Here is a 12,978-nt window from a genome sequence, read left to right on the forward strand (position 1 = left end):
CGGGCGGTGCCGCCTCGCGGCCAATCGGCGGGCGCGGGGGGCGGGCCGGCCCGCCGGGACACGCCCCTGGCCGTTGCGAGGACCGGCCGCCATTGGCTGCGATGGACGTCACTCGTGCGCGGCTTCACCAATCGCTAAGGGGCGAGGGCGGGACCGGGCCGTACCACGCGGCGGGGGAGTCCCCGTGCGCGGGCCCGCGTGCGCCCCGCGACCTTCAGGCCCGCGCCCCCCCCCCGCCCCGCGGCGAGGCTGTGGCACGGTCCGAAAAGAGTCCCCGCGCGGCGGAGGCGCCGCCGGTGGTGCCGCGGCCCCGGGACCGGGGGGGTTCTACCGGGCCGGACCGGGCCGGGCTGGGCTGGACCGGGCTGTGGGAGGGCCGGGAGGGGCTCCGGGGGCGCGCGGGCGCGGGGGGAAGGGGGCGAGCGGAAGGATCCCGGCGCTGTGTGGAGTGCGGCTGTACTGCAGTTGGCGGAGGGAGATGTAAACAAACCGAAGCGGAAAGAAGTCCTTTCTTAAAGGCGCCGCGTCCCTTTAGCCGGGGCGGGGCGGAGCGGCGCCTGGGGGAGCGGGGGAGGGGCAAGGGCCGGGAGGGGGAGGGGGATGGGGGGTCCCGGACCTTGTGCTGACCCCGGCCCCGGCCCCGGTCCCGGTCCCGGTCCCGCCACCCGCAGCCCCGGTGGCGATGTCCCCTCGGGCCCCACGTTCGGGGGCCCCGCTGGGGGACACGGGGCGGGGGGAGCCATGGACGGCCCTGGGGGCTGCCGGGGCTCCGTGTCTGGGGGGAGCAGCACGGGGGGACCGGGGGAGTCACCCGTGCCAGCGGCGGGGCCAAACTGCTTTGCTGTGCCCACCTCGGGGTGGCACCGCCCGGGGGTCCCCGGGGAGCGGCCGGTGTGACACGGCCCGGCGGGGGCACGGGGACAGGCCGGGACACGGCCACACGGGGACCGGGTGGGGACAGGGGCCGGGCCGGGGCACAGGCAGCGGGGCTGGACCGAAATGCAGCTTTAATGGAGGCGGCTCGGTGCTGTGCCGGGCCCGTGGCTGTCCGTGCCCCGCGGGGCCCGTGCCGGTGCCGGTACCGGGAGCCCCGTGGCTGCTGAGGCGGTTCCCGCGTGGCTCCGTGGCTCGTGCGAAGCGGGATGGGCAGGGAGGGTGGCGGTGGCGGCGGTGGGGACGCGGTGGTCACCTCCTCCTGCCCTGCCAGCGGCGCAGCAGCCACTGCGTGACGAAGGGCCAGGCGGCCAGGAACAGCAGCGTGCGTGGGGACACGGCCAGGCGCCACCGGGACACGCCCTGCCGAGGGGACACAGGTGTCACCCACGCCAGCCTCTGCTGAAAGGAGCCACCGCCATGCTCGGTGGCCGTGTCCCCATGGATGTCACCTGCTCCCCAGCTGGGGTCCCCACGCCCCCGTGGGCTGTCGGGTGGGCAGGAGGACAGTGAAGAGCACTTCTTCATCCCCAACTCACCTGTGCAGCAAGTGCCGGGCCGGGCTGTGTCCCAGCTGCCTCCCCCTGCAAGACAGGAGAGGGTTTGGGGTGCAGGCGGGGCTGGCACCCCCCTCCCAGCCCCTGTGCCCTGCCAGAGGGAGGGAATGGCCTGGAGAGTCCTGCAGGGCTCCTGGGAGGGTCAGAATGGTGCAGCTGGGCCAGGAGCCCAGGGGCAGCGGGAATGGGGGGCAGTGGGAACGAGGGGGGCAATGGGAATGGGGGGAAAACAGGGCTGAGGGGGCAGTGGGAATGAAGGAGGCCATGGGAATCGGGGGGGGCAGTGGGAATGAGGGGGGCAATGGGAATGAGGGGACAGTGGGAATGAGGGGGGCAGTGGGAATGGGGGGACAGTGGGAACGAGGGGGGCAATGGGAACGGGGAGGGGCACTGGGAATGGGGGAACAGTGGGAACCAGGGGGGCAATGGGAATGGGGGGAAAACAGGGCTGGGGGGGTACTGGGAATGAAGGAGGCCATGGGAATGGGGGGACAGTGGGAACGAGAGGAGCAATGGGAATGAGGGGAAAACAGGGCTGAGGGGGCAGTGGGAATGAGGGGGGCAATGGGAATGGTGAGGAGCAATGGGAATGGGGGGACAGTGGGGACGAGGGGGGCAATGGGAACGGGGAGGGGCACTGGGAATGGGGGGACAGTGAGAACGAGAGGGGCAATGGGAATGAGGGGAAAACAGGGCTGAGGGGGCACTGGGAATGGGGGGGCAATGGGAACGGGGCGACAGTGGCAATGAGGGGGGCAATGGGAATGAGGGGACAGTGGGAATGAGGGGGGCAATGGGAATGGGGAGGGGCAATGGGAATGGGGGGAAAATAGGGCTGAGGGGGCAGTGGGAACGAGGGGGGCAATGGCAGCGAGGGCAGCGGCTCCACCGGGGGCCGGCTCGGGGCACCGCCAGCCCCGGCCCCGCCGCCCCGGCCGTACCTGGGCAGCACCGAGCGCCTCCAGCCGGCTCAGCCGCTCCCGTGCCCGCCGCAGCTCCTCCTGCAGCGCCCGCACCGCGCTGCCCACCTGCGCCTCCAGCTCCGCCGCCAGCTCGGGGCTGCTCCCGGGCTGCCCCCCGGCCGGCCGGACACCTGCGGGCACAGCGACGGGCACACGGGTGGCAGGGCAGGGCTGGCACTGCCCACCCCGCAGCCCCAGCGGCGCCCAGGCTGTCCCCAGGGCCACGCACCACGGTGGCACTCAGGGGTGGGTGCTGTGATGTGTGTGGGTCACCTTGTGACACCTGGTGAAGGTGCCAGGAGCACCCAGGGCCAGGGCAGCTCCTCCCTGGGCCCAGTAAAGGCCTCAAACCACCCTGGCAGACACCTGGGTACTCCGGGCAGTGAGCAGGACACAGGCAGGGACTCGCTGCCAGCCCTGGGGACAGCCCAGCTCGGCCTGGGGACACGTTCAGTGCCAAGGTCAAGCAGCCGGAAGGGAACGGCAGCAGGGAAAGGGTGAGACACGTGGGCTGTGCCAGGTGAGGCAATGGCACCAGTCCCACGGGTGAGGGTGGCAATGTCACCCCAGGGCAGCCCAGCATGGCTGGGGAGAGCACAGAGGGTGGCAGGAGGCTCCTCCCTGCACAGCTCAAGACCTGGTGGTCCCCAAATTCGGGCAGTTTGGTGCCACTGCAGCAAACAGGCAAAGGAAGGGCCTTTGTGTGCTGGGGGAATAAAGCTGCCGAGCTGCTCAGGGCCCAGGGATGCAGAGACAGGATGACAACAGGACACTTGCTGCTTCCTTCAGCCGCTGGAGCCAAACCCAGTCCCTGGGGACAGTGGCAGCCCCAAGCCCACCCCCCAGGCCAGGAAGGGGCGCAGGGACAGGCTCTGCACCCACCTCTCTCGGAGCCCAGTTCTGTGCTGCTGCTCCCCTCGGCTCTTCTGCCTTCGCCCCGCTCGCCCTGCCCAGCGCTGTGGGGCTCTGGGGGCTCAGCCCCAGCCTGGAGCCCCTTTGGGGTGAGCCCCCGCACCTGCCCGGCCTAGGAGATGGGAGAGAAGGGCCCTGAGACCCCCAGGGCAGGGAGGGGCATGGAGGGCAGCATGGGGTCCTTCCCTTGCGGTGCATTCTCGGGGGTGGAGTGCAGATGAATCCCAGGGGTGACACCAGGCAGCATCTGGCTTGGGAGGTGACACCTGAGGGGAGTGAGTGCCCAGACTTGAGGTGGCAAAAGAGGGAGGGCTTCCTTCACACCCACCGGGCCTCACCATGGCACCTCAAGTGCCAAACGTGGCCCGTGGCAGCAGGGAGAGGTGGCAGGGGAACAATCCGGGTGGTGGCACCCATGTGGAGCTGCTGGTCCTGCCCAGCCCCACCAGCCCCCAGTGCCCCAGCAGAGCCTCAGCACAGGGCTGGAGGGGCTCCTCAGTGTCCCTCAGTGACAGGGACAGGCTCCAGGAGTGGCACCAAGCACAGGGGGGTGTCCCTGGGGGTTTCATGAGGCTCCCAGGCTGGTGCAGTGCAGCACGGGCAGGGCAGGGCTGGCAAAGCCTCCAGCGCTTCCTCCGTTACCTTCTCCGGCTCCATCTGCTCCAGGGTGTCACAGAACGTGTCCCCCTCAGAGTCACTCGTCACCTGGCTCCCCTCCAGCGCCTCGGGGGCAGGAGCCAGCCCAGCCCCTGCAAGGGAAGCACAGGGCTGGGGCAGGGGGCACAGCTGGAACAAGGGGTGTGCCTGCCCAGGGCGAGGGGGGAGGGAAACTGAGGCACTGTGGGGGCAGAGGCAGCTCTGTTAACGTGGCCATGGGGAAACTGAGGCACTGTGGGGGCAGAGGCAGCTCTGTTAACGTGGCCATGAATCCAAGGACTGAATCCCCCTTTCTGTGTCCCATTGGCACCACAGCCACGGCCCTGGGGCAGCAGTGGCACAGGCAGGGACCCTGCCCAGCCCCCTGGCACTGCCAGCCCCAGCACTGGAGGCTGGCAGGGCTGGCACACTGGCACTCGCTCCGTGACCATATTTGCTGCTGGGGGGAGGCTGGAGCGGCAGCAGGAGGAGGAGGAACCTCCCTGCAGCACCCTGCCCAGCGTGGGGCACAGCCAGGGGCCCCTCGAGGGGCCCAGGGAGGGAGGGGTGGCTGTATGAGGGGCTGGGAGAGAGAAACCAGGGCTGAGGCAGCACCAGGGCTTGGCACTGTGAATCCCAGTGCCAAGGAAGCAGCAAACGTGGCTTGAGCCACGGGAGAACATCCCCTCCTGGATCACAGACCGTCCAGGGTGATATTTTCCAGTCCGTGGGGCAACAGCCTCCCCTTGTTCCCACAGCTCTGCAGCTCCTGGCCCCTCTGCACTGGCAGGAGCGAGGCAGAGCCAACCCCCCATGTCCTCGCTCTGCTGGCTCCCTGTGCCTGGGCTGGCCTGCCACACGGCTGGGGGACACAAAAATGGCAGGGAGCAGCACCTCTGCAGGTGCCAGCAGCTGGCAGGGCAGCAGAGGAGCCAGGTGTGTTTGCTGACAACCCAGGAACCCATGGGAGCTCACCAGGGTGTGCAGACCACCTTGCTCACCCAGGGGTGGCCGCGGTGTCCTTGTCCCCAAGCCCTGGGGCAGCAGGCAGAGGGATCAGCGCTGGTGAGTGGCAGTGACAGTGCTGTCCCCTGGCAGTGCCCACGGCCCACCCACGGTAACAGAGCCCAGTGCAAGAGGCGTGGGCTGGCAGAGCCTTGTGTGGCCAGCAGCACCCCAAGGACCTGGGCCAGCAGCACCCTGAGAGGGCCCAGCGCTCCCCAGCACCCCGTGGAGCCCATGGGGTTAATCCCAGCTGGATTTCCAGCAGACCCCAGGACTTTGCTCCCTGCTCCTGGACAGGCAGGTGTGTGGCAACGCTGCCCTGCTGCTCCTTCCCTCACCTCTCTGCTGTCCCCAGGCTGCCCTCGGCATCACAGGGGACCCACTGAGGGGGACAAGGCAGCTGCACCCCACAGAGGGGTAGTGCCAGGGCTGCCCTGCTCTGGGATCCTCCCAAATCCTCCTCAAATTCCCCAAATCCTCCTCCCCATTCCCAAATCCTCCTCAGGGCGTGCTGCAGAGCGTGCTCAGAGTGTGGCTCCTGTCACCTCACGCAGCACCTGGACAGAGCTGGCTCCAGCCACCACGTTCACAAGAGTCTGGTGAAAGCCCCACTCACTGGAGACCTGCTGGGACCTGGATCCATCCATGATTTGGGTTCCAAGTGCCACTTTATAACGTGTTGTCTTCGTAAATAAACAAAACCAAAGCTGTCCAGACCCCCAGCTCTGTGGCCAAAAGCTGCTGGAGGCACCTGCCACACTCCAGACTCTGAAATCCCCTTTCTGCTCCGGTTAAGAGCAACCCAAGCTGTGATTGCAGTGTCTGAAGGCGGGTTTGGGAGCCTTTAACACAAATGATTCAACACCTCGAGGAGCTCAGTGCTTTGCACCTCAGTTCCAGCCACCTCGGCTCGTTGTTCCTTGTTCCACCAGGTTTAGATTTAAGTGACAATGTCACCTGTAAGTGACACTCCCAAGTGGACAGCGACCAGTTTAGACACAGCTTTTAAATTTCAGAGAAAAACTAAGTCTGTCTTTTAAAGGGATCTGGCATAAAAATGGAGAACAAAGCCCCTGGGTACCACAGGAAGGAGCGGCCGCCCTGGGGCCAAACCTCACAGACAACTGGTTTTGGCATCCCAGAAAATCCCGTTTGGTTTTGGTTGGAAGCAGGGGGTGACAGCACGGGGCAGATGTTGGGGAGTGAGTGTGTTTGTGTTTGCCAGGGCTCTCCCAAAGGCCAGCCCAGGCAGCAGCACAGGCACGGCAAGGGCTCGGAAAGCTCCTCTAGCACAAACAATCCCATTCCTCAAGCCTGTTCCTCCACATCCCCTCCATGCAGGAGCTGCCCTCCTGTCCAGGAGTTCCCGGAGCCAAGGGAAGCAGAGCCCAGCAGGAGCTGATCCCTGTCCCCCCACACGGCCCAGGGCCACCGGGAGGCCAGGGGGCAAATTCTCACCCAGAGTTTTGTGGAGAGAAAGGCCAGAATGTGTCACACACAGGGACAGCAGGGTCAGAGGGACAGCAGGGTCACACACAGGGACAGCAGGGTCACACACAGGGACAGCAGGGTCAGAGGGACAGCAGTGTCACACACAGGGACAGCAGGGTCACACACGGGGACAGCAGTGTCACACATGGGGACAGCAGTGTCACACATGGGGACAGCAGGGTCACAGGGACAGCAGGGTCACACATGGGGACAGCAGTGTCACACACAGGGACACCGGTGTCACACACAGGGACAGTAGTGTCAGAGGGACAGCAGTGTCACACACATGGACAGCAGTGTCACACACGGGGACAGCAGTGTCACACACAGGGACAGCAGTGTCACACACACGGACAGCAGTGTCACACACAGGGACACCGGTGTCACACACAGGGACAGTAGTGTCAGAGGGACAGCAGTGTCACACACACGGACAGCAGTGTCACAGACAGGGACACCGGTGTCACACACAGGGAACCGGTCTGCCCCGAGAGCCCTCGGCAGCAGCAGTGCCCGGCAGGGTGGCTGGGCTGTGGTGCGTGCACCCCGTGCCCGCTCAGGGGCCGAGGCGGAGCCGGTGCCGGTGCCGGTGCCGTGCCGGGAGGGCGGCACCGAGGGCAGGGATGCGCCGGGCGCAGCCGGGGCCCCACTCACCCCCTTTCCTCTTGAAGAAGGACTCGGGGGGCCGCGGCATGTCGTGGATCACCTCGTAGAGCGGCTCGAAGTAGCGGAACATCTCCTCGGTGCTCTCGTCCAGGGGCACGGTGTCGATGACCTGCGGAGGGCCGCGGCTGGACACGGGCACGGCCCGGCCCGGCCCGGCCCCGCCGCCCGCCCCGTTACCTTCTGGGCCACCTTCTTCATCTCCGCCACGTACGCGGCCATCGCCTCCTCCTTGGACATCGCGCCCAGGCTGTGCCAGGCATCCCTGCGGGCCGCGGCCGTCAGCAGGGCGGGGGAACCGGGCCCGAGCCCGCACCGGCACCGGGCCGCCCGTTCTTACCACTTGTAGCGGCCGATGGGGTCCCAGAAGCCGGGCCGGGGGCCCTGGCAGCGCCCCGCCGTCGCCTGCTTGTAGTAGCTGTAGAAGCGCAGCATCTCCTCGTACGAGGGCCGGTACGCACCTGCGGGACACGCTCAGCGGGGCCGCCGGCAGCGCGGCCGCCCGGGCCCGGGGCCGGGCCGTACTCACCGCTGCGCGGCAGCCCCTGGATCACCCTCACGGCGGCGCGGAACTGAGCCCCGCAGCGCGGCTCCTCCATGGCGGCGCCGCCACCGGCACCGGCCCCGCCGTCCTCTCCGTGAGGGACCGCGCGGGGCCAATCAGCGCCCGCCTTGCATCCGCCGAGCAGAGCCGCGCCCAATCAGCGCCCGCCTTGCATCCGCCGAGCTGAGCTGCGTCCAATCAGCGCGCGGCTCCCGGAGAGGGTTCCCCCCGCGCTCCCGGCGCCGAGCGCGGCGCGCGTCCCCTGGCGGAGACGGGAGGGACTGCGGGCATGGGGACAGGGACAGGGGGACAGGGACAGGGACACAGGGATGGGGACAGGGACAGAGGGACAGGGACAGGGACAGGGACAGGGACAGGGACAGGGACAGGGACAGGGATGGGGAATGGGACAGGGACAGAGGGACAGGGACAGGGACAGGGACAGGGACAGGGACAGAGGGATGGGGACAGGGACAGGGACAGGGACAGAGAGACAGGGACAGAGAGGGACAGGGACAGGGACAGGGAATGGGACAGGGACCGGGACAGGGACAGGGAAAGGGACAGAGGGACAGGGACAGGGACAGAGGGACAGGGACAGAGGGACAGGGACAGGGGGACAGGGACAGGGACAGAGAGACAGGGAGAGGGAATGGGACAGGGACAGGGACAGGGACAGAGGGACAGGGACAGGGATGGGGACAGGGACTGGGACAGGGAATGGGACAGGGACAGGGACAGGGATGGGGATGGGACAGGGACAGGGACAGGGAATGGGACAGGGACAGGGACAGGGACAGAGGGACAGGGACAGGGAATGGGAGAGGGACGGGGACAGGGACAGGGATGGGGACAGGGACAGGGACAGGGACGGGGACAGGGACAGGGACGGGGACAGGGACGGGGACAGGGACAGGGACAGGGACAGAGACAGAGAGACAGGGACGGGGAGAGGGACAGGGACAGGGACAGGGACAGGGACAGGGACAGGGACAGGGACAGGGAATGGGACAGAGAGACAAAGACAGGGACAGGGACAGAGAGACAGAGACAGGGACAGGGACAGGGACAGAGGGACAGGGACGGGGACAGGGAATGGAACAGGGACAGGGAATGGGACAGAGAGACAGGGAATGGGACACAGGGATGGGGACAGGGACAGGGACAGGGATGGGGAATGGGACAGGGACAGGGACAGGGATGGGGAGACAGGGACAGGGACAGGGAGAGGGACAGGGATGGGACAGATGGACAGGGACAGGGACAGATGGACAGGGAATGGGACAGGGACAGGGACAGGGAATGGGGGACAGGGACAGAGAGACAGGGACAAGGACAGAGGGACAGGGACACAGGGATGGGGAATGGAACAGGGACACGGACAGGGACACAGGGACAGGGACAGGGACCGGGACAGGGACAGAGACAGGGACAGGGACTGGGACTGGGACAGGGACAGGGACAGGGAGAGGGACAGAGGGACAGGGACAGGGACAGGGATGGGGACAGGGACAGGGACAGAGGGACGGGGACAGGGACCGGGACAGGGACAGGGACAGAGGGACAGGGACAGGGACAGAGAGACAGGGACAGGGAATGGGACAGGGACACAGGGACAGAGGGACAGGGACGGGGACAGGGACAGGGACAGGGATGGGGAATGGGACAGGGACAGGGACAGAGGGACAGAGGGACAGGGACAGGGATGGGGAATGGGACAGGGACAGAGACAGGGAATGGGACAGGGACAGAGGGACAGGGACAGGGAATGGGAATGGGACAGGGACAGGGACAGGGACAGAGAGACAGGGAGACAGGGACAGGGAATGGGACAGAGGGACAGGGACAGGGATGGGGACAGGGACAGGGACAGGGACAGGGACAGGGACAGGGACAGGGACAGGGAGAGGGACAGGGATGGGGACAGGGACAGGGACAGAGGGACAGGGACAGGGACAGGGATGGGGACAGGGACAGAGAGACAGGGACAGGGACAGGGACAGGGACAGGGACAGCGAGATGGTGTCACAGGAAAGTGCCCTGGGGACCTGGGACACGGCACTGTGACAGAGCCACCGGGCCACCGGGCAGGAGCAGGGTCCCACTGCAGGGAGGGGACAGCTGGGTCAGGCACGGCAATTGTTAATTATTATCCAATTTTATCCACTGCTCTTTTATTCACTATATACTTGTAACCACTGTTAATTATTATCCAACAATTAATTAGGGTAGAAAGGAAAGGGCAGAATTTGGGGTCTCTGAGCCCCTCAGGTGAAGCCCCTCTGCTCCCTTCCTTTGAGGGCAGGGAGCTGTGGGGACATGGGGACATGTGTGACCTGGCAGAACAAGGTGCCCTGGGGAGGTGGGAGGTTCTGGGGTGCCATGGGAGGTCCTGGGGTGCTGTGGGAGGTTCTGGGGTGCCGTGGGAGGTTCTGGGGTGCCGTGGGAGGGGTGCTGTGGGAGGTTCTGGGGTGCTGTGGGAGGTTCTGAGGTGCCATGGGAGGTTCTGGGGTGCTGTGGGAGGTTCTGAGGTGCCATGGGAGGTTCTGGGGTGCTGTGGGAGGTTCTGGGGGTGCCGTGGAAGGTTCTGAGGTGCTGTGGGAGGTTCTGGGGGTGCCGTGGGAGGTTCTGAGGTGCTGTGGGAGGTTCTGGGGTGCCATGGGAGGTTCTGAGGTGCCGTGGGAGGTTCTGGGGGTGCTGTGGGAGGTTCTGGGGTGCCATGGGAGGTTCTGAGGTGCCGTGGGAGGTTCTGGGGTGCTGTGGAAGGTTCTGGGGTGCTGTGGGAGGTTCTGAGGTGCTGTGGGAGGTTCTGGGGTGCCATGGGAGGTTCTGGGGGTGCTGTGGGAGGTTCTGAGGTGCTGTGGGAGGTTCTGGGGTGCTGTGGGAGGTTCTGGGGTGCCGTGGGAGGTTCTGGGGGTGCCGTGGGAGGTTCTGGGGTGCCATGGGAGGTTCTGAGGTGCCGTGGGAGGTTCTGGGGGTGCTGTGGGAGGTTCTGAGGTGCTGTGGGAGGTTCTGAGGTGCTGTAGGAGGTTCTGGGGTGCCGTGGGAGGTTCTGGGAGTGCCGTGGGAGGTTCTGGGGTGCTGTGGGAGGTTCTGGGGTGCCATGGGAGGTTCTGGGGTGCCGTGGGAGGTTCGGGGGTGCCGTGGGAGGTTCTGGGGGTGCCGTGGGAGGTTCTGGGGGTGCCATGGGAGGTTCTGGGGTGCTGTGGGAGGTTCTGAGGTGCCATGGGAGGTTCTGGGGTGCTGTGGGAGGTTCTGAGTTGCTGTGGGAGGTTCTGAGGTGCTGTGGGAGGTTCTGAGGTGCCGTGGGAGGTTCTGGGGGTGCTGTGGGAGGTTCTGGGGTGCTGTGGGAGGTTCTGGGGTGCCATGGGAGGTTCTGGGGGTGCTGTGGGAGGTTCTGGGGTGCCATGGGAGGTTCTGAGGTGCTGTGGGAGGTTCTGAGGTGCCATGGGAGGTTCTGGGGTGCCATGGGAGGTTCTGGGGTGCCGTGGGGACCATCTGGATCCAGCCTGGCCCAGGGCTGGGTGCTGGGATTGGGATGCAGAGCAGCTTTCAGCATCCCTGTGCTGGCTTCATCCTTGCCTCACACTTTGTTTTTCCAACCTTAACCCCAAATCCAAGTGGGTCAACACCCCCCTCAACCCTCCTAAATCACACCCACATCGCCTGGGGAAACATTTCCCTTGCCAACTGAAGCCAAATAAATAGAACAAACCAAATAATAAGAATAAAATTAAATAAAAGCAGCAAAACCTTTTAAACCTGCGGCCATTTCCGAGCTCTGACTCAGGATTCCTGCTCGGCTGATTCACGGCACTCGTGCTGCGCTAAAAGCGGTCGGGAATGCGGCTGCAGCTCTGCCCGGGATCCCTTCCAGCCCTGCCGGGCAGGAGAAAATAGCAACACCACGGGAGGGACGGCTCAGGGGATTTATTGTGCTGCGGGTTTTGCAGCCAGAGGTGTTTATCCCGCTCGTTCCGGCGGCTCGGGGCATCTGCTGCTGAATTCCAGGGACAGAACTTGGAGCAGAGCCCGGTTATGTGAGTTTAAATTGCATTTTTGGGGTGACTCTGGTGTCCCCTCATCCCCAGAGTGTTCAGGAAGAGCTTTATCCCCCCAAACACAGCCCAGGGGCTGCACAGATGTGTCCCCAGATGTTGCAGGAGTTGCCCAGGTGTTGAGCCACAGCACTAAAACACTGTCCCAGGCTGCTCAGGTGCTGCCCAGCGTCTCCCTGCGGGTACAGATGTTGCTCTGGGATAAGCAGATGTTGTCCCAGGAGTCCCGTTGGTTGCCCAGATGTTGCTCAGGACACACAGATGTCGCCATGGGTGCCCCAATGTTCTCTCAGCATGTTCCAACATCCCCCAGGGTGCCCAGATGCTGCCCTAAGTGCCCAGATGTCCCCCTGGGATACTCAGGTATCACTCATGGTGCCCAGATGTTGCCCAGATGTTGCCCCAATGTTCTCTCAGCACGTTCCAACATCCCCCAGGGTGCCCAGATGCTGCCCCTGGGCCAGGCTGGGCACCAGCAGGAGTTTCCCCATGGAAAGGGGGTCAGGCCTTGGAAGGAGCTGCCCAGGGAGGTTTGGGGTGCCCGGGGACAGTCGGGTGTGGCACTCCGGGCTCGGGGTGGTGACAAGGGGGGTCAGGCACAGCCTGGATTTGGTGATTCTGGGGGGCTTTCCCACCCTAAACACTGCTGGGGTCTGTGTGTGTGTGGCTGAGCACTCACAGACACACTCACACTCACACTCACACACTCACACACGTGTTGCTCCGGTTCTGGTCACCGGAGGTCCCCGGAGATCCCCCGGAGGTGCCCCGGAGGTCCCCCGGAGGTCTCGGCTCCTGCCCGCGGCCCCTGCCCGGTGTCCCCCAGCCCCGGGCCGGGGCCAGGCTGGCACGGCGGGACCGGGACCCCGCTGCGATGGCACAGGGGGTGCCCCGGTTCCCACCGGTTCCCGGTGCCGGGGCAGCCCCGGTGCAGAACGGGCCCCGCGTAGCTCGGTGCCATCCCGGTCAGCCCCGGTCAGCCCCGGTCAGCCCCGGTCAGCCCCGGGCCGGCACAAACGGTTAACAGCGGCGGGGCTGCGGCGTGGCTCCTCCCGGTCCCTCCCCGCGGCCGGCCCCGGTCACGGCCCGGCCGGCCCGACCTCCGCCACCGCCCAGCCCGGTTACACCGGCCGGGGGCACCGGGAGCACCGGGAGCAACAGAACCACCGGGAACACCGGGAGCACCGGGAGCACCGGGGGCACCGGGAGCACCGGCG

At 66.0% G+C, this 12,978-nt stretch overlaps 1 protein-coding gene across 2 annotated transcripts; it reads right to left on the reverse strand.

Annotated features, from left to right (window-relative positions):
* Positions 1-990: 990 nt before the first annotated feature.
* Positions 991-7,864, reverse strand: ACBD4 (acyl-CoA binding domain containing 4). 2 transcript variants are annotated; one of them, XM_030256217.4, is made up of 9 exons: positions 7,689-7,840; positions 7,500-7,620; positions 7,340-7,424; positions 7,151-7,271; positions 4,007-4,113; positions 3,335-3,476; positions 2,432-2,583; positions 1,473-1,517; positions 991-1,296 (listed from the first exon to the last, which is right to left on the reverse strand). In XM_030256217.4, the coding sequence occupies exons 1-9, from the start codon at positions 7,756-7,758 to the stop codon at positions 1,186-1,188; spliced, it is 954 nt and encodes a 317-aa protein (XP_030112077.3). In that variant the 5' UTR covers positions 7,759-7,840; the 3' UTR covers positions 991-1,185. The 2 variants fall into 2 exon arrangements, with proteins under 2 accessions (XP_030112077.3, XP_072775318.1); XM_072919217.1 differs by lacking the exons at positions 3,335-3,476; positions 4,007-4,113 and having other exon boundaries at positions 7,689-7,864.
* Between the last annotated feature and the right edge of the window lie 5,114 nt (positions 7,865-12,978).

The sequence above is a fragment of the Taeniopygia guttata genome, chromosome 27 (genome assembly GCF_048771995.1).
Source record: "Taeniopygia guttata chromosome 27, bTaeGut7.mat, whole genome shotgun sequence".
In the NCBI taxonomy this organism is placed as follows: domain Eukaryota; kingdom Metazoa; phylum Chordata; class Aves; order Passeriformes; family Estrildidae; genus Taeniopygia; species Taeniopygia guttata.

Bases quoted from the DNA above. Each gene is read 5' to 3' on its own strand.
- ACBD4 (XM_030256217.4), bottom strand. From the start codon at position 7,758: ATGGAGGAGCCGCGCTGCGGGGCTCAGTTCCGCGCCGCCGTGAGGGTG. The intron at 2,584-3,334 runs GTGGGTGCAGAG...CTGTGCCCGCAG, and splicing joins AGAACTGGGCTCCGAGAGAG to GTGTCCGGCCGGCCGGGGGG. The intron at 1,518-2,431 runs GTACGGCCGGGG...CCTGTCTTGCAG, and splicing joins AGGCGCTCGGTGCTGCCCAG to GGGGAGGCAGCTGGGACACA.